Raw genomic sequence first — 20,311 nt, forward strand, 5'->3', positions numbered from 1 at the left:
TTCAACAAAAAGGACAAGCGTAAAGGATCCTCCCATAATCACCGCCGCTTTCCCATCGTGCATTGTGCACGACAGTAAGGGATTATCTCGCATTTCGGCAACTAATCGCTCGGCGTTAAGGTTAAACCGACTCTAAGATGAGTATTAGAGTGGAAAATACTGCGTTACATTACCTTATCGCTTCGCGAATTTCATTTTCATGTGAATTTTCGAATGGTTAGATTTGCCGCAATTTTTGTTTCTACTCAGGTACATCTTTCGCGGACTGGCAAAATTTCTCTAATTACAGTTGTTTTTATTACGTTTGAAGTATCGGAAATGACCTATCACTTTGCCTTAAAAAGTAGGTATCATACTCGTGTCTGTCAAAAGTAACGTCAAGACGTCACAGTTTACCATACGCTCTTTTCAAAGCACCGCTTTTACTCTCATTCACCGTACTTTCATATCATTTACAAGTAATCGATCCCAGATGCTATCGTCGGTATACATCTGCTGCAATTAGAAGAATCAAAGAAGGTGGTCAAATCGGAGCTCTGATCTTCGAGACAACCATATGTTCCTCGCGTTACATAACTCACGAAACCTAACTGCTCTCCATTAAAAGTGCACCATTCGTCTCATAACCTTCTTCTTCGAGATCTTTGCGTTCATCGTCTCGTCATTAAAAAAAAAAAGAAGACAAAACGTCACGCATCAATCTTTCGTATTATCCGATAAACATCCGCCAGCCTATAAATCGTGAATCGTTCGAGCATATCGATCAAGACAGAGATAGAAGCAGACGGAGAAGGGGTGGATTGACGCGTACCTTTTCGATTAATGTTTTCGTCGTACGCGAAACCCGACAACGATACCATCGGGAGAGGCGGTACGTTTTACGTGTATGATTGTATGTGCGTCTGCGTGGTAAGAAGGTCCATAAACTTTCGTGTCCCGAGATAGGAATCGTCAGGTGCGAAAAGCGTGACGGTTCTGGAGGGAAAGCGCCTCGAGACCTTACGGCCACCGTCTCGACGACTATATACGTCGGTGTCCGTGTCTCTGAGAAAGCAACGCGCTGCTTGGGCCATCGTGTCCGCGGGCGTTTTCCCTCGTGAAACTACGTCGCGATCGCTGCACCGTTCCGTTACAAACGACGGATTGTTTAACGTTTACGCGATACGCGAACGTATACGATTAGAAATTGGAATACGTGTATGACTATTATACAGAAAAATAAGTTTCTCTATCGCATATTTTAACAAAGCACTTAAACTGATATTAGGAAATTATAATTCGAAAAGGAACGGAGATATAACCAACCGAGTAATGACAACTACCGAGGCAAGTTGTACAATGCTGGCTAGAAGAGCAAATGGCAATCGCTGTTTTCACTTCTGCAATATTTAATATTGCCAATTATAGAAACTTAGGCATTAATATTATTGATTCCCTTGATATACTGATTTATACATTTCGATAAAATCAACTTTCAACTTTCCATAAAATGAGCCGTGGTACGTATCTGATCTCGTAGAACAAATGCAGAATTCCTGTAATTTTTATTAAATAAATTGAAATAACCTTTTCTAATCCTATATTTTAAACAATGGAAAAGGTTTTTTCCTACACCTTCTACAACTTTAACTAACTATAACAGCATCATATTCGCCGCAAAACCAGATACTATTCACCTGCTATCAAATATTCGAAGTAAAGTCTTCGAAAAGTCGCGAAAGAAAGCAGAAGTACATAAAATAAAGCCCGCGGTCCTCTGAAATCGCATCGCGTCGCGCCGCAGCAACGTTGGTATCACGCGAACAGCGATCGGCGTACGAACCGAGACACTGTGGCGGCAGCAGCAGGTTGATGGATGCCGAGTATTGCCGAGTCTCATGAGAAAATCCGGTTGGTGGGGATGCAGCGCGACCGGCCGTACATTCCAGCTCGCAGTATTGGTAGCGAGCAGAAGCGTATCGGTGTTAGTGGAACTATCGCGTCGCGAGCGCGCGCGGTGTGCGTGTGCGTCGGTTACGGTGGCCCGTAACGTTGGTGTGTGTTGGTACTTGACAATGGTGGGGGCAAGTCCGGTGGCGGATAGGGTGGGGGTAAGTAAGTACCCTCGGTGCCACGACGACCCTAGGTTGCTCGAGAACGATACCCGGAGAGACAGAAGCGAGAGAGACATACGGAACGGTCGGCGGAGCAGGCTAGAGGCCGCGAAAGACAGGAACAAAACGAAAGGACAGCAACCGTGAACGAGAGTGGGTGGGGGCATAGGAGGTGCGGGGGTAGGAGGTGCCATCGAGCAGGTCGCGTGGTGGGGCAGGTTTGTCCACGGTCACCAACACACGCGCTAATCCGCCGCGCAGCGAGAACGAACGAACGCGGCGGGCGACTCTCTTTCTAACCTGTCTCTTTTCCACTGTATGTTGCAGCGCTGGCGCGACTGTCCGTTGGTGGGGATGTCGTCTCCAGCCCCCGTGCCACTGGTAGGGAGGACAAAAGCGGCGGAGGGAGGGTAAAGCAGGCGACGCCGACGACCACGGTGACGACGACGACGACGACGACCGCCGCCGCGGCGTCGAGGGAAGGAGGAGGCGGTGGCGGAGGTGGCGGCGGAGGTGGAGGTGGCGATGCGAATGACAATGGTGGGAGAGCGACGACTGGTGGGGGTAGCTGTGGTGGGGATAGGAACGGTGGAAGTGGGGGTGGCGGTGGTGGTGGTGGCAGTGTTGGTGGTGGAGCCGATGTTGCGGAGAAGGAGGAGAGGCCACCGGCTTCAGAGAGTGTCGAGCCGACGGCCGCGTTTGACGTCGCATCTCTCGTACTCTACGGCTCGCGCGCACTACCGATCCGCCTTAAGATCTTGCTCGATCAGTTGTTCAACCAGTTGCAGCACGCGCAAGTGACACGTTTACTAGCCGCTTTCGGCTGGACGTACGAGGATTACACGCGGGGATACATACTGCAGGTGAGTCGATCCATTTCAAGAATCAAAACATCATCACCGAGATAGGAGTTTCTCTTTGCTCGCGAGATAGGAATAGACTGGGATCGAAGCGGACGAGACGGAACGATACGGGACGAGACTGAACACGCTGGACAAGGTGACTTTACGGGACAAAGTGCACGAGTCGTTTCGACGAAGAACTTTGACGATCGACGACGAGACCGCGTGACGGAGTGATGTGGATGGAGTAGAGTGGTCGAAGATCGACGATTTTTCGTTTGGGATTACGGTGATCGAAAACAAGGCAGTAGGGCAACGCAAAGTGACAGCGATGTATCAGGCCGGCCGCTAATTCGACAAGTTTGATGGATACAACGAAGAAAAATGGCAATGTGACGTCGATAGATTAGAACAGTGGAGTGAAAAGCTCGATGACGGACGACGGACTGACAACCAAACGAAACCGACTGGTCGACGAGAGTTTTCATCCTAAATATAACAAAAACGGATAACGTAGTAGAGAAAGTGACAGGTAGTGTAGAATCCGATTTTAACATTTCTCGTATGTTGAGTTTCGATCCAAGTACACTGATAGTTCCATCGATCCTATCCGACGACCATCCTCGAAACGCATCGATTCGAAATCAACGCCTAGTGACCATTGACGCAGCAAACAAATCAGTGACAAAATGACGTGTCGACATGTCGTTCTATTCGCGAAGTGTCGTTCCGCGGTTTCCCATCTGTTACACGTCTATTCCTCGGTAGTGTCTATGAACTGAATCGACTCGAAATTGTGAATTGAACGCAAGAACCGCAAACTTTGTGAATCAAAGGGGATAAGAGGAAGAGAGGATGGAGTGAGGAAACGGTTTACGAGAACGGTGTTTGAAAGTGCATCGTGGAGAAGTGCATGGTGTACCCGTTACGCGATCATATGGAAGTCGTGATGGGAATTTCATCGAGGCAGTGCCAGATGAAGAAGATAGCATCAGAATTGTGCAAAGATCAATGGATCCCGAGAATTTGTGATCTTTCATCGAGAAACTGATTTGTCGGTTTTTATAAGACTGTGAAACTGTTCTGCGAGTGTTTAAAACAAAGTGCACGTGGAAATTAGAACAAGAATAAAAAGGTTTCATAAAATAACGACTGAAAGTTTGCTTCGAATCGGTAAACGTTCAATTGCTCGAGTTAGTATAGTCGCTGGATGCGCGATAGAACTGACAGTGATGAACGCAAAGTGTCGCGACGTGTGATTACTCATAGGCTGTAAAGACATTCGATTCGTGGAACGCTTGTCTTCGAATTTCTGAAGCTTTCCTTTTTACTTTCCGAGAATTAAACTTTCGTACGTAGGAAAATTATCGGTGATTGACGTAAAGTGTCGCGACGTGTGAGGATCAATCGACTCTGAGAAAGATCTTCGAACCAAAGAACGCTTTTCTTTGATTTTCAAATCTCTTCCTCTTTACATGTACCATGAATACAACTTCCGTTTATCGCAGAACTGTCAGTGGTGAACACAGTGCGTGATCATCGATCGATTTTAAGGAATACTTTCCGTTTATCTTTAATTTTCCCTTCTTATCTCCCAAGAATAAAACTTTTGCGCGTAGAGAGACTGCCAGTGATCGACGTAAAGTGTTACGGCGTACGATCATCGATCGACTAAAAAGAAAAAAAAAAAATCATTCCATGTGACAAATAGTCTTACTCGATTCTCAAAGTTCCTCCTTGCTTCTCGAAACAATTGATCTTCCATTGAAAAACATCACGAAATCAGCGTCAAAAAGAGACTGTAAGAAATCGATCGGAACGAAGGACGACGAAGCGTCGCGTCGCCATGGAATTGATGGCCGATCGGTCGTTTGATCAAGATCGAAACTAGAGGGAACAGAGAAAAGCTAAGATCGCCGCACGTTTCTTGGAAACGTTGGCTTCGAAAATACGCGCGCTATGGTCGCATATTAATCTCTCTCGCGGTGCGTTATCATCGTCTCTCACTCTCTCTCTCTCACTCTCTCTCTCTCTCTGTCTCTCTCTCTCTCTATCTATCTATCTATCTATCTATCTATCTATCTATCTATCTATCTCTGTCTTTTTGTTTCCACTGGTGCGGCGGCCCGCTAGCGCTAGAAAATGGCCAGTATCCGTGTAAACTGAATTGCACCGATGTCAGCGTGAAATTAAAACGTATGGAAAACCGGTTCTCGCGGCCGTGTATCGTGCGCGCGCGCTCTCGCCTGTTCCGTGCTCGTGCTTGCCCGCTCGTCGCCTCGGAATTTCATCGACCGATGAATTCCGCGCGGACACGCCGAGATCATCTTCGATTAGCACAAGAACCGAGAACTGGCTGAAAAGAGACCACTTTGCAAGAATCTGCGGGAAATCGCGTACGAATCGGATTGGAGATACAGGTGGTACAAAACTTGGAAGAGACTTCAAAGACGAGGATAAAACGCAAGAATGATTGGAACCTTCTGTCGATTCCGCTCGATTAAAGTGCATCGATTGCCAGAGGTCCTGATGAAATTCCGATGGATTCGGTTATTTTGAAGCGTACAGTATAGAGATCGAAGGAGATAGCATCGAGGATAAGACGAAATGCAATATACCTAAGAGTTGTCGAAGATATTTCCTTCTGTAACATGATCAATGTAAGTCCATTGTTTGAGAGTCCAGTTAAAATTTGTTCTTACAAGTTCTGTATTTGTGTATATCGATACTTGGATTAAAACGCTCGAATATTTTAGTGAAGATTCGATTCTTTCAAAAACTTTCTGTAAAACTTTACTTCTGTAAGGCGTGAATGGGTCGATGTTAAAAGGCCTGAAGAAACGTAAGAATTTTCGAAGGTTTCCCATTGTTTGATTCGATTAAAGTGATTCATCTGCAAGGAAGTTTCCTCGGTGCCGCGTCGAGTGTCGTAGGTCGTGCGAACACATCACTGAAACTGGCGGAACGTGTTGAGAATACGAAGAGGGCGGTCCTCGTCCCTTCAGGAGCGCTTTTTCTGCGGCTTCGAGCCAGCCCGAGGGTGTCTCGCGCTCCAAATCACGCTAACGAGTGATTACAATGCCCGACAGGCGACGATTTCCTCGGAACATCCACCATCTAGCGATCGACCTCTCAAAAAATTCCTGCTATCGATATCGATGCCAACTTATAGACCAATTAATCGTGTACAGAGTAAAGCTATACAGAGCCATGGTGGCTCACGGTAACCAACGCGAACAGACATATTCTTCGCTATACTACTTCAATAATATCTAATAATACAATTGTTTACGATCTTGTAATCAATATCAGGTCAATTCTTAATGATCGTTTTTAATACAATTGTTTAGAATTTTTCATCTTAGAGACATAGCGCTGTTTTCCTTCGTTTGAAGTAACATCAGGTCGATTCTTAGTAATCGTTTTAACACATTCGCTGTTACTAAAATATGATTATATCATTTTTAGAATTTTACGCTTTTTTAATCACATATGTCTGTATTTTAAGTGGTATATACGATGTTTTTACCGAAACGCGCACGCAAAAACCCAACACTTACGTCAGCGGCATTATGTATTGCCGGATAATTGGAGCGACGCAACCTATGCGCCAATAGCAGCGAATGTGTTAAAGTACAAAAAATGTTATACATTTGAAACCAGATGGGAGATATCGTTCATGTTAAATATCCTACCAAAACTTTCTAGAACTTACTGAGATCTTTCGCTAGAATTTAAAGTCTAACTAAAACGGTTGCTTTTCTCTAGGCATTGTACGTGCCGAACGTACATCGAAAAGTACGTGCTTGAAAAGGTGTCGCGACGCCGCGCCGTAGAAATTCGTCGAACGCGCTAACGACGCATCGTGCCGATAGTTAGCGACCGAGCGAGAAAGTCCACGGATATTTATACAGGCTTAACACGCGAAACCGGAGTTACATTTGATACTTTCACTGTATGAGCTCCGGCGCGATGCGTCTTCGTCAGTTCGATCGAGAATGTAGAATAGTCGCGCACGATACGCGTGGAAATTCGAATTCCGATTAAACACCGATATATACTTTGCTCGTGAGTTCGCGCACGCTATCGTTGACGAGTAGCCAAATAAATTGTATAAAAGAATAGTGGATCTTTTCGACGTATAAATCGTTATTGTCATTGGGTATCGTTGTTGCAAAGAGAATCATTTCGCTCGACACAAGCGATAAGAGAGTATAAATAACGGTAAGAAAGTAAAAATGAACGATTGACGAGACGAAAGGTCGGAAAATTTTTTAAACAGGAATAAAAATTAAAGTCCTAATGCCATCGAGACAATAAATTCGAAATCTCATAAGAAATCAAACGATAAATCAACATCGTTATCCACACGATAATATGATAGAACGAACAACAATACAATGGACAGAAGTACAAACTTTATCACTTCGCTCCGTACAACGAAGATCCATCCAATTCGATGAAGATCGAAGCGATATTTCGACGATTGACAGATCCATAATTGATCAGCGTCGTCGATTCATTTTCGATTATAACCACGCTAAAGTAGGCAATTCTTCCTGAAACTACGATTCCGCCGTGATATTCTAGGCAAATGTCAAGGAGAATGGAAACCTGTTTGCTTCCAACAGGATTAACGAATGGTCCGATGCGATCCTCGTGATCCGCGGTTCTACTGGAAATTCGATTCATGAAAGTCGCATTTAGATAGCGCACGATTACAATGAGCGTCGTGAAAGCGCGTGCAAAAAGCGGATTCCAGGATGAAATAAGCACTGTCCGGGTATTGTCGGAGGTATCGTGTTTTTTTCAAGCTTGTTCTTTGAAACCCATCATGCCGTGATCGGACGTCAAACGAGTCTGCTCGATCGTGGACCGTTAATGGACGACGGCGGCTCGATGCACGCGACATATTCCCGACCAATTATCGCGATATTCCCAAAGCGGGAAGGCGCTAATTCCGCGTTTCACCGGCTCGACTTGTCGCTTGTTACGTCGACGTTATCACCGATCGTCGACGAGGTACCGACAAAGTTACCATTTTCGATCGGATCTTTTCGAGTCGTTTCGATCTCGTCAATATTTCTGGATCATCGTTGTATGGGTCGAAAGATTGCGTGCGAGATAATCCCATGGCGAAACAAAATTTTGTGATTTACGATGATCAATGATGATTTTACTTTGATTCGAAGATCGATACTTTTCTTTTTAAGAGAAATTACTTTCAGTTGACAATTTTGGACTTTGGTTTGAAATTAATATTTATGGCACGAGTTAATTTCGGTGTAATTGAAAATCTTGAGTTTTTATTTGGGTAAAATTTTATTTCGCTAGCAGGTAATTTTAGAACTCAACTACCCTAGGACGTCGTAATCTTTGTTCAAATTATACGACAATTCACTGTCATCGCCGCTTCCAACTTTGAAGCTTCGAGCTGTGCTCAACTTAACAAGCAGAGACAGCAGTCGTCGGCAATTTGTCGAGCGGAAATCGTCCCGAAGGTTTCCTAGAAATTATGTCGCGAGCAAAAGATAGAAAAAAGGACGTCGTTGGTTGGAATCGCGAAATTTATCGTTGCTCGATCTTTATTTTTCTAAGCGAAGGCATCACTGTCAAACAGTGTAAAGGAACATTGGAGCTTGGACAATGTTATATACAGACTGTATTATCTTTTGTAATTGAAACGCTTCTTGGCACATACATGCTCGGCCACAGGCTTCAAAAATAGTTTTAGAACGCATTTCTTACAGTTATTTTTGCGTTCTTTCGCGTTAGAAGAATTAGAGGATTGGGTTTCCAGATAATTCGAAGAAACGTAACGAATATCAATGAATTTAACTTAACATTATTCTTGAGTGTTTAGAGCGACTTGTTAGTAATTTGCTAGTGGCAGAAGGTTCGAAAATATGAGAATTCCAAACGGAAGTTTCGCCTAGATCGTAATGGTAGCTTCGCTCGCGCGAGTTTCTTCCTCCTACGCTCTTTTTATCGAAAGTGGCAGATCACTCACGATGATCGTGCTAATTATAGTATCCTGTTAAACGCTATCTATCACTGAGCGATAAACTCCTCGTAACGATTCTTCGATTGCCTCGAACAGCGCGTTTCGTTTCGAGTTCGACGAAATTAATCGACATCAACTCGTAACTTTGCGTTTTAACTTAAGATCGGTAAGTGGAAGATTATAATATTCGTCGTATTTTATATCTTAATATATTTCCTTTTTTCACGACATTATTACAAATTCTCAAACTAAACGCTTATGAGATTTCCATGTAGAGATTTGAAATAGAAGGAAAGATTTTTTTACCAACAGTTATATACGTCGGTAATAATTCGGCTCCAAGATGGTTGATGAGGAAATATCACGTCACGAAAGCTTGATAACGACTTGTATATTATTATACAAACGCTTCTATTCAACCCTGTGGTTGTTAAAAAACTATCGGTAACAATGTAAGCACGCACTACCTGGCTTCATTCGTTCCTCTTACGTAAGGACGAAAAGGAGAATTGTGAATCTATTATTTTCCGAAGACAAATATATGTTTGCAAATATTTATTCGTTTTCCGATTAGTTATTTATAAATAATTACGTAGTTGTGTAATTGTGTAATTGCGAAGATTACGTACTCATTTCATAAACACACGTTACTTTTCACGAAACTATCGATATCGCTGTACGCTTCATGAGGCTTCGATAAAGGCACGTTTCCAAAACTCTATGACAGTTTTGAGTTAGATCAAAGAAATTTCTAGATTCTTAATCCATAGAAGGAAAATCACTTTGATGCTATACATATGTAGCTATATCGAATCAATTCAACGATTACATAGGATATTAAACTTACAGTCGACGGTTTAAAAACTTTCTGTCAATAATCTGTCAGTTTCAAACTAAATCCCAAATAGTCCATTTCCTCCCATCTACCTGAACAACAGTCATCATCGATCCAAACGACTCTTCTCTCGAATGGATATTCGATACAGCTAGATAGCTGTATCTATCTTGATCCAGAACAAATTCACGAAAATAACTCCCATTAAATGACTTCGTCGATAGATAGATTAAACGATATTAGTCGCGTAGATAAATTTCCGCGGTGAAACGGACTCGGTACGTATCAGGCTATCTTCTTGGTGCGAGCCGGAGGGAGAGGTCGCGGACGTGGAAACGGTAAATCATATCGCGGCCGTGGCGGCGCGGCGTATCGAGCACGAGTTTCGCGGAGCGGAAGGCAATTTCGCACGACAAGCGGCGGCGGCGGCGGCGGCGGCGGCGGCTGGCAATACGGCCGTGGAATCCGGTAGGGTTTCGCTGGGAGCAGAAGCGTCGCAGTTTACTGCGGATGCCTCGACGGAACGCTTTGGAGAACGTGAAACCGCCTTCAGCCAGTCGCGCATCGATTTACGAGCGAATTCTGTGCCCGGAGACCGCGTCGCGAATCGCTCGACCCCGAAGCGAGGACGTTCGAACGCGCATTCGATGACTCTTTGTCGAACGTGCCTCGATGTTCCGCCGTTGTTCACGCAGGGGAGCCGGCGCAAAAACAGGAATTCATAGTAGGAAATGCTCTTAGATTATTAACGATTTATCGAATCAATCAAAGTTACTTCGCCAAGAAAACTTCCAAGGATCTAAATATCATCGCTATAAATCTTCGATTACCATATATTACCATATATATACGTACGAGTAAACCTTAAAAAAAAAACTATTCCCAACGTCACGATAACGCGGCTGTTCGTTCTACTAAAACAACCTGATCATCTAGAAACCGTACGGTGGAAGGCGAAAAGTACGTATCGATCTTGAAGTGAAATAAGTCGATCGACCAGATGACGATCGCCGCTCGGCTGTACTCGATAATATCTGTTCGATCGGGGATCGGCCGGTTTATTAGCAGGCAACGTGCTCGAGCGCGCACTCCTGTCGTTGACAGCCATAATTGTATAAGCTTTTTTCCCCCGCGGCGCGTTTTCTTCTTATTAGTGCGACTATTCATCGACCGGCGATTTTTCCCCCGTGGCCACGTCAGCCGTGAAAGGGCCGCAGGCAACCGTGACGAATTTATCCGCGGGCGCTCGGAACGGGCCGATTCCAGTGGAAAACGAAAGTGACGAGCTTGACGGATCTGCCACTGAGAGAATCCGCGAACCAACAAAGCGCCAGCGCGCGAGTTTTCACCGGATCGACGTGAGTTTGGCGACGGGCCGCGAGTCTTTTTGTCCGAACGGTCGATCAACGTTACTGGGAAATTATTGACCAGGATTGTGGAATCTTTTACACGGAAATTCTGACTTCTGTTAACTTTCGTTGCAATTTTAGGATATGTGAATAGAGTCGAATAGATAGTACAACGCAAAGACTTTGAGAGGCTGTAATTGAATGAGAGTTAGAGAAGGATGAGATTGATCAAGGATGAATCAAATTAGTCAATTAATCAAATTAATCAATGAATCAATTTATCTGTATCAAAATTTTTGGTGTTAGATTTAGGTTGTGAAGGAATTTTTGATATTTCTGTGGTTGAACAATTGTTGAATAATAACAGATGCGCGAGATTTCCTCGGATTAACTGTCGATCAACGGCTACGAAGGCAATCCTTTTGAACCTGACTCGCTTCGGCGTTTCAGCATTTGCGTAGGCATCGTTCTTTTCGCTGTCACGTGCTCTTGAACGGCTTCGCGATGATCGCGATTACATTGACTAACCTTGCATTGTGAGTCTAACTGCGCTTTGCTCTTTACGAGCCTTCGATTCGATTTACGTCCCGAGCCAATGGAACTTCGTCCGACATGCCAGTCCGGAACGGCGCTACGAAATACTTCAACTTTGACATTTTTGTCAAATTGTCCTTCTTCCGAGTTGTACAACGAGTACAAAATTTCCCAAATGGTCAACATTATATAAACTCATCAACGCTCCGTTACATATCCAGTCGCACTCTACTCTAAAGTCTTTCGCGCAACGTTCAACCTCCAAAGAAGTTTACTTTTATAGGAAATTTCAAACAGAGATCACAGGCGCAGAAATTTCCACGTACGCAATTCTCGAAATTCGCGTAAACAGAAACGAAAAGAATAAGGGAAATAAAGAAAAATACACGCGCGCGCGCACGTAGGTTGGTCGATTCGTAGGATCGAAAGTGGCAAAGATAAGTAGACGCGAGGCGGAGAGCGGAAACCGGCAAAGATGGTAGCCCGGAGCCGATCGACCTGTCATTACTCCACCTCGATGGGAGCATGATCCAAAACCGTAAATTACAGAGCATTCTGGAGTGGAGAAGACGATCCACAGACTCGAACACGGCTCGATCGAGGGATCGAGCGACAGAGGGTGAAATAAGAAGAGAAAGAGTTAAAGAAGTAGGTGGGGGAGGCGGTACGACGCAATGTCGGATGAAAGGGGAGACGAGAAGAAGAGGATCGACGGCCCGGGTCGATCGCTCGGGCGGAAACGCGAAACCGGGCGCGCGATCGGCTCCGAGGAAATTAAAACTCGGACCTGGCGTTTACGTCTGTACTACCGATCCTTCGTGTTTGACACGAAACACGGAGAAAAGGACAGGAGGAAAGAAAGGGACAAGGAAAAGCAGGAGATCGAGATTCTTCGGGCAATGATACTCGTGCGTTTCGTTGATGGTGAATTGCTGTTGGAATTGTGAAAAATTGGCTAGTGACATGGATTTTGGTAAACGCGGTGATAACCGAGGAATAGTTTCTTAGTTGTTTCACGAGTTATTAGAAGGACAAGAAATCTTTCGTCGCACTGAATAGCGTCGTTGTTCGTGGAACTTGGTGGTTTAAGGAATTTAAGATAGTTTTGTTACTTTGTAAAAAATAATATTTTATCACATACGATATAGAATACAGAAATAAAATTAAATAGCCTGAAATTGCAACGTCTACGCGAAAATACAAATATCAAATTGAAGACGGAACGATCGAAAAGTTAAAAATAGCGAAAAGAACGGCACCATCGAATCGACCATTCTTTCCCGAAGATTCTCCATTTTATGAAGAACCGTGATGCATCGTACGCTTCGTTAGGCGACGATCGTATCAACTCGGTTAGCGGGAAGTTTGCGTTAAAAAAAACCGCGTTAATAGACGAGGCAGATTTCTTGGTCCGGTCGAATTAAAACGTAACGCGTGACGCTCCTAACCGGAACGAACGTCCGTGGCTCGCAATCGCTGAAATGCAAACGCTTGTCAGCGGTATCGCGTTTTTGACGTTAATCATATTCGCGATCGAGTTATACAATACCTGTTTGTAACGAGCTGTAACTGTTAAATAACGAGCGCAGCCGTTCGTTCGTCGTTTTCAATTATCTCTGTGTTTCATTTGAATTCATTTTTAGAACTAAGATTAAGGATATGAAAACTATTCTATTTACTCAAATTCTCAAGTTATCAAATTCTTTCATTCTAAAGTTGATTCTTTAATGAACTAAATGGATCGAATGTGAAATATGAAATATTATTTAGGGTAGGATGAAAATTAGGATAAGAGAGTTAGGGTTCTTGAGGTGCACTGTGGCTGATTTGGGATTAAAGGCTCGTTCGTGTAGGTAATTGATGATTGAAGGTGCTGGATGGAAAGTGTCGTGTAAGTGAGCGAAAACTCTGGCGTTAAGGTATTGGATAATTATACCGTACAGGTTTGATATATTACGTGACAAGTTTAATATGCGAATAATTATATAGTGCTGTGGAATGGAGGTGACAAAGAGTACGAAGTTTTATATTGTGACGCTAAGCGCTCGGAATACGGACATTTTAAAGAGTTATGGATATGAAAAAATTATAGGGGCAAGGTATTTCCCACGTAAAACTATGGCAATAAATATACTCAAAGATCACAGATCGACCTCGATTGCTATAGAATTTTTATTCTTTTAATTATCGGTATCCAAATATTCTATTTTAATCGAAGAAAATGTATACTTACCCGGAAATGTAATGCCAGTTCGTGCGATTTAATGATACTTAATGGTCGATGAATTAGCGTCAAAGTAGAAACGAAGGATCGACACGAATCGAAAATTTAAAATTTAAAAATTTCGTGAACACCGTTTGATTACATAATTAAAATATTTTTCACGCCGACCACCAAGAACCTAAAAACTGAGAAATATATTCTTTTAACGTGAGGACAGTACAAAAGATTGAAAACGCATTCTCGCAATTGAAATTGGATATTCTTCCCTTCGAAAACAAAAAGACAATGTCCAAACGACCAAGACTCGAGAACTCTATCCACGAAGATCCAAAACTTCCACAAACACTCCGCAGGCACACGAAAACCGTGCATCCTTCGATCGAAGCAACTGGCCAAGCAAAGATCCAAGCGGCCACAATCCAAACAACCGAGAACCAAAGAAGATTCCACTCCAGGAAAGCCAAGAACTCGATCGCGCGACCGACACCCAAACACTCGACGATCTTAATTTAGCCGTAACCGCGAACCAACGGATACCTTCGCAAATACCTTCGACTTGTTCGAAACTTCCACTTTGTTCTTTCTACGAAAGACGATTCGATATTCATCGAACATATCCAGGTGTCACGATATTCCATATCGTCGTTCGTAACTCGTACGCCTTCCGATTTTACCAAATAACAACTAAAAGAAACTGGCAAATAGAAAATGTTGGATTACGTAACAACGTTTATACATTTCTCTGTTTCTCTTATTCAACCTATACAGACAGCGTTGAATGTTTTTCTTTTCAGGTGATTCTGCAATAATTTAAACAAATAGTAATCGGACGGCGGCGTTAAAATACGAAAAATTCGGTTTCTCAATTGAAATCTTTCTTCTTTCTAATCTCTTTCTCTACCATAAAATTCACACCCACTCGTTGGACGTGGTATTTATTCGTCGTAGCGTCGTTCGTTCCAACATACTCCGCTATATTTCGCGTGGAAATTAGCCACGTGTATCGAAATCCTTTTTTTTTTTTTCTTTTGTTACTAAATATTAGAGAAAATAGGATTTTTTGAGTCGTGCAGCCCGAGGTCATCGGGAATTACTATTCCTGCCGCGATAATGGTGGCGTTAAACGCATGGATCAGGTCGATCAAAGTCACATTGTTCATCGTTGGACGATGAATACTTCCACCAGCGATCATCGTTGGGACGAAGTATATAAAGAGTATCGTTGGAAAGCAGAAAACACGACGGTACGAGGAAAAGGAAAGAAGGAAGAAAAAGAAGAAAAGAGGAAAGAAAAAAAAAGAAAGAACTGGAAGAAGGATGAAATTCGCCGCGATATCGATCGTTAATGGCCGGTTCTCGATTCCGGGACCGTGGTCGCGGCGGAACAAAAGGACCAACGAGTATTAACGATCGAGGACCGCGAACTGGCCGATTCGGTGGCCGATCCCGCGGCTCGATAACGTTCCACGGGCCTTTTTTCTTAATGTACTAATGCGTAATGCCAGTGTTTAATGCCGTCTGCGCCGCGTAATCACGGTGCTCTCCTGCGGCTGTAACTGATTGAAACCGCCGCGTCCTCGTGCTCTTGTTCAGGCAAAAAGGGCGCCGCAAAATTGCCCTGAACCAAGGGATAAACGGACTGGACGCGATACCGCTTCGAGATTCCGCGTTCGTTTCCTTCCTTTTCGTCCGCGGTGTCATCATCCTTTTCCCTTTTCAAACGAGCACCGATTGGTAACTTCCTTTCTGGCCGATATGGATTCCACTTGCTGCTCTCATGAGACTTTCCATTATCTACGTTATTCTCTAATGACGAATAATTTTTACGCGAGATATACTCGTATGTTTACCAAGTTTAAGAACTGAGAATATGCAATCTATTCTATAGAGAACGTGTTAAGTAGTCGTGGTTTTTTTCACGCGACTTCAATACGCGTTCGAACGTTGCACGCAATAATGTGTAACAGTTTAAGTAACCGACGCTTTTAGCACAAATGTATGTTGTAAGAAAACATCGGTGTCTCGGTCAATCGCGAATTAATCTTTATTAAATTTTTGCACAACGTTCATAATATATCGAAGTACTTTTATCGCGCGCACAAACAAAAATCATCGTCAGGAATTATTCCACGGAGACGTAAGGCTATGCGCGTACTAGCGACAAACCTTTGATAGTTATATGTTATAACAGTTATATATTAGAAGAAGAAGAAGAGGGAATTGAAGTTTTGATTAATGCGAGTCAGAGCATAACGTCATGTATAACTACTCAAAAAAGTGGATTATGATTGCACGAATACTTTCGTTACACTGTATTATTTTTCCTTCGGTAACTTTCGGAAAAGGATTACTCCACACGATAAAGTTGCTACCACGGTTCGTCAAAAATTGTATAATTGCGTGACACGCGTAAGAAACTGATCATCGTACAAGAGACGTGGTTCGTCGACAAAGTATTTAAATTTCGAAAGGAACACGCCAATCACGATAATGGAAATCTCGCGAAACAACTAGCAGCTAAAAAAAAAAAAAAAAAAAAGCGGCAATACCAAAGCGACCGACTCATGGAAATCAAGCGTAATTATCGAAACTGCGAAACACGGCATAAAAACGCTTTGAGTTCGTATTTTCGATCTCGATTATCCCCGAAAAAAGCACGCGAGCCTATTTCTCCGTCCCCGAGCATCGAAATCACCCGTGTAACACCTCGAACAGAGACCAATTCGCTTGCTTGCTTACGTAACAAATCAACGTATCCCATCGCTCGTTCTTACACGCGTGTAAAGACGAGTACCACCGATATGAAGAAAGAAAACAACGAAAAAAAAAAAAAAAAAAATTCCAAAGAAGCGAAAAAGGCAGAAACCTCCTCGGACGGAAGGAGAAACGCAGTAACCGGCCGAAACGGAGACAGAGAAGAACGGTTTTGACTGGTGGGAGGGACAAGGGGAAAGAGAGACTGCAGGTAGCTGCAATCCAATTTAAAGGCGGATATCCACGCGAGATCTTCACGATTTCTACACACGAATAAGACAGCGGGCACCGGCCGTGAAATCATATGCGGTGTCCAGTCACGGATGGCATTGCCGTCGATCGGTGTTGTCTCTCCTTTCGGAGGGAAACGCGAACCGGCGGCTCGACTCGTTCGCAATCGCGCCGATAGATGGCGACAGGTTCCGGGAACGCCAACAGCGAGCGAGCGAGCGAATCGCTTGGCGGCGGTTTGGCCGGGACTTGAGGAGTCGCGTTAGTTCCGCCAGGGCGCGTGCCCGCGTTACGTTGGTTTAAAAAAAAAAAAAAAAAAGTAAAGATCATACGTCAATTATGGATTGCGATAGAAGTATATTTTATTATTCGGCACGTCGTAAGAAACACCTTAGGATCGATACGACGTTGAATCGGAAATATAATTTTAAAAATATAGCCCGACGTTAAATTTCTGTTTTATTCTATTATTATAATTTTGTTTTATTAGTGTTGGAAATCTTGCTTAATAACTGTATTAAAGGTTAGAAGTTAAGGCAACAGGATGAGACTCGTTAACTAACACAAAGGAAACATAGCTGAATTTATAATATCCGTTCTTTATTTTATGCGTTCACAGCCCATCATCGAGTTTCCACATAGATATCAAAAGCTTCGCTGCCAATTAACAACGATCCAGAAACGCTAGTCCCGTAAAAACAAAGAAACCTCCTACGTGTGCATAGAAGCCACGCGATATTTAAACTCGGCGTACCAAGCAACCCGCTGTTGACCAGTCCTGACACCATTAAAAGAGGATAAGAAGCAGAAGAAGAGTAGAAGGAGATGAGAACAGATAGCGAAAAGAGATACACACGATAACTCTATCAATGACGCAAGGGATCCTTTTGGAGAAAAAAGAATTTATTTTTGAGCTTCGCGGAACCCGAAACGGATACCGAACAGACATAATACTGGTGAAAAATAAGTGGAAACGGAGAAGTCCGTGTGCCACGTAGATTTTCCTAAGAGCCAAGAGGTCACAAATAATGAGGAAAGTAACTGGCTATGCTCGTAAAAGTTGATTGGACGGGGCGAATGAAAATAATCGCTGGGTAATAAAAATCGCGCCGAACGATCGTTGAAATATTGCAAAAAAAAAAAAAAAAAGAAAGAAAGAAAGAAAGAAAGATCGTTTCGTGCGAAAGAACCGCGATGGAAAGCCCCGCAGTCGCGTCGATAACGATCGAACAATTTCACTAACGCGACCAGAGTGTAACCACGACTGGTAATTGCCAGGGACTTAATTAAAGGACTAATTGGGTGCCGATGGAAGGACGACGGTAAACGCCCAACGAATTAAGAACGTCCAACGATGCTGCGTTCTTGCTTAATTATGCAGGCCGTGTATCAATCTTCCACCTCCAGTCTCGATCTCGCCGCGTTCAAGCCGGGAAAGTCGAGCCTCGTTGACGGAATACCGTGCGTTATTATTTCGTGTCACACGGTTAGTTTTCTACGTGTGACTTTTCTTTTGGATCTTCTCTTTGACGGTAGATTTTCGGTACAGTGCGACATGATGTTTTTTTTACTGTTTCACTTCTTTTTGGTCGTTGTTTCGTGTGATTCATTGGTGGCCAGATTGAAGATTATGCGCGAGAACGTGTGAGGAATCGTATTAAATTGTAGATTTATACGAGATGAATGTGCGCTTTCTTTTTCTTGTTTTTCGAACAAGGAATGGTGCTCCGAACGAGCTAATTGTGCTCGGTCCATTCGTTACGACGCTATTAAAACCGCCATCAACAGATCGTTATGTCACATTACTAGTTTATTTTCAGAGTTTCTATGAAATCAGATTGCGCCATTATTTCGATAATTAACGCTCTTAATGAACTTGTTTATGTTCTAATAAAAAAAAAAAAAAATAAAATAAACACTCGACGCTGGAAATTCCATGGAAATTCTTTTCCTCTATCAAGATACATTTGTTAATTAAATTACCAGCGCTGTTATCTCTCTGTTTTTGGATCAAAACGAGCTTTTGGATCAAGGCGTATCAGACACGTTCGAGTGTCACGCCAAACGTGTTTCGTGTCTAAAGCACGTTTTATGCTCTCTACTACGTTCTCAAGGTCGATTAAAATATTACGTAATCTTAAGTATAACGGTACGAATTACTTGATTCAAAGCTGAGTACTTTAGGTGTGTAATTATACAGCACTTAGGAGACAATCGATTTAAAACGATTCGCAAGAAAATCATCGAGTTTCTTCCAAACGGAATATGCGAAAAGTTTTCAGTAGTAGGTATTGATTACTTCCACAAGTAAACGCGCTGTTCAACGAGAAAAACCTAGAACACGCTGCGTAACAACGAGTAAAAATTTAAAATTAGAAATTAGAAACATTCCGTCAAATGCGATAGATGCATGTCAGATTCCTCCGTCGTAAACAGCAGACCATCGTCGTTCCAAGCGAAATCAATCGTTGGGAATTTTTTGCTCGTGCTTCTCGTTCTTTCGATCGATCAATTTACCCATGCAAACTAATCAAAATAATCGAAAGACGTGCAAAAAGCCAAGCCAACGATAAACCGTTGTGCGCGTTTTCCTAGAGGCAATTCGAGCGGAGGATTTTCGCGAAGCGCAACGAGTCACGCGCCTCGCGCTCCGTTTCCGTGAATAATGGCGATTGTGCGACCGATTTCATTAGCCTGGGTGATTTTTCCGTGAGAAGACGGCCAGAAGAGACCCCGTAGCACGCGGTCGTGCCCGCTTCAAGCGGGTTAAACGCGATTCACATCGTTCCGATTCTCACCGCGAGCCGTATGATTTATTTTTTTGTTTAAATTACGTGCCTTCCTAGTCAGGCGTTTCCTTTCCTTTGTTTACGTCGCGTAAATCTTGCGGATCGCCGAGCATGATCGACGACACGAGGGGAAACTGGAGGGTGGGGATGCGTTTGCACAAGCTGATTCGAAGGAAAACAGGCAAAAGAAAAGGAAAGGAAAGGAAAGATTCATGCGTCGCGTCGACAGAGGCGAACCTTTTATCGGCAGGATGATCGCGAAATAGAACATTATGAAAATTTAATTGGAAATGTTCCGTGAAACAGAAGCCGCCGCAGGTTTCGAAGGAAAGAATTGTTATATGCAAATAATTAGATGAATTTATGGTCGATGCGCAACCGGGGTACCGCTTCTTTTTCTTTTTCGTGGGAAATCTTTGGCCACTTCGGTGTGTTTAGCATCGTATTCTGCTGCAGGTTAAATGCTTTGTATTCGAATGGTTCTGTAATTGTGTATTGTTGGTGTACCTGTTGTACTATTAAATAGATGAATCTACTTGATTTCATTTAGATTTATAAACTAGGATTATTTAAATATATTAGCGATTTTCAACGAACAGTAAACCTATCAATCGACGAACGAACAGCTTAATTCGTTTAGATTTCTAAATTAGGAT

The 20,311-nt window shown here is 43.2% G+C and overlaps 1 protein-coding gene across 2 annotated transcripts in view; it reads left to right on the forward strand.

Moving 5' to 3' along the window:
• The window catches only part of LOC139989485 (uncharacterized), a 264,665-nt gene that overhangs the window by 231,465 nt on the left and 12,889 nt on the right, over positions 1-20,311 (forward strand). For both annotated transcript variants that reach the window (XM_072007946.1, XM_072007938.1), the window contains exon 4: positions 2,421-2,956. In XM_072007946.1, the coding sequence (XP_071864047.1) occupies positions 2,421-2,956 (536 nt within the window). The remainder of the gene's footprint in view (positions 1-2,420; positions 2,957-20,311) is intronic.

This window comes from Bombus fervidus, chromosome 1, assembly GCF_041682495.2.
Source record: "Bombus fervidus isolate BK054 chromosome 1, iyBomFerv1, whole genome shotgun sequence".
Taxonomy (NCBI): Eukaryota; Metazoa; Arthropoda; class Insecta; order Hymenoptera; family Apidae; genus Bombus; species Bombus fervidus.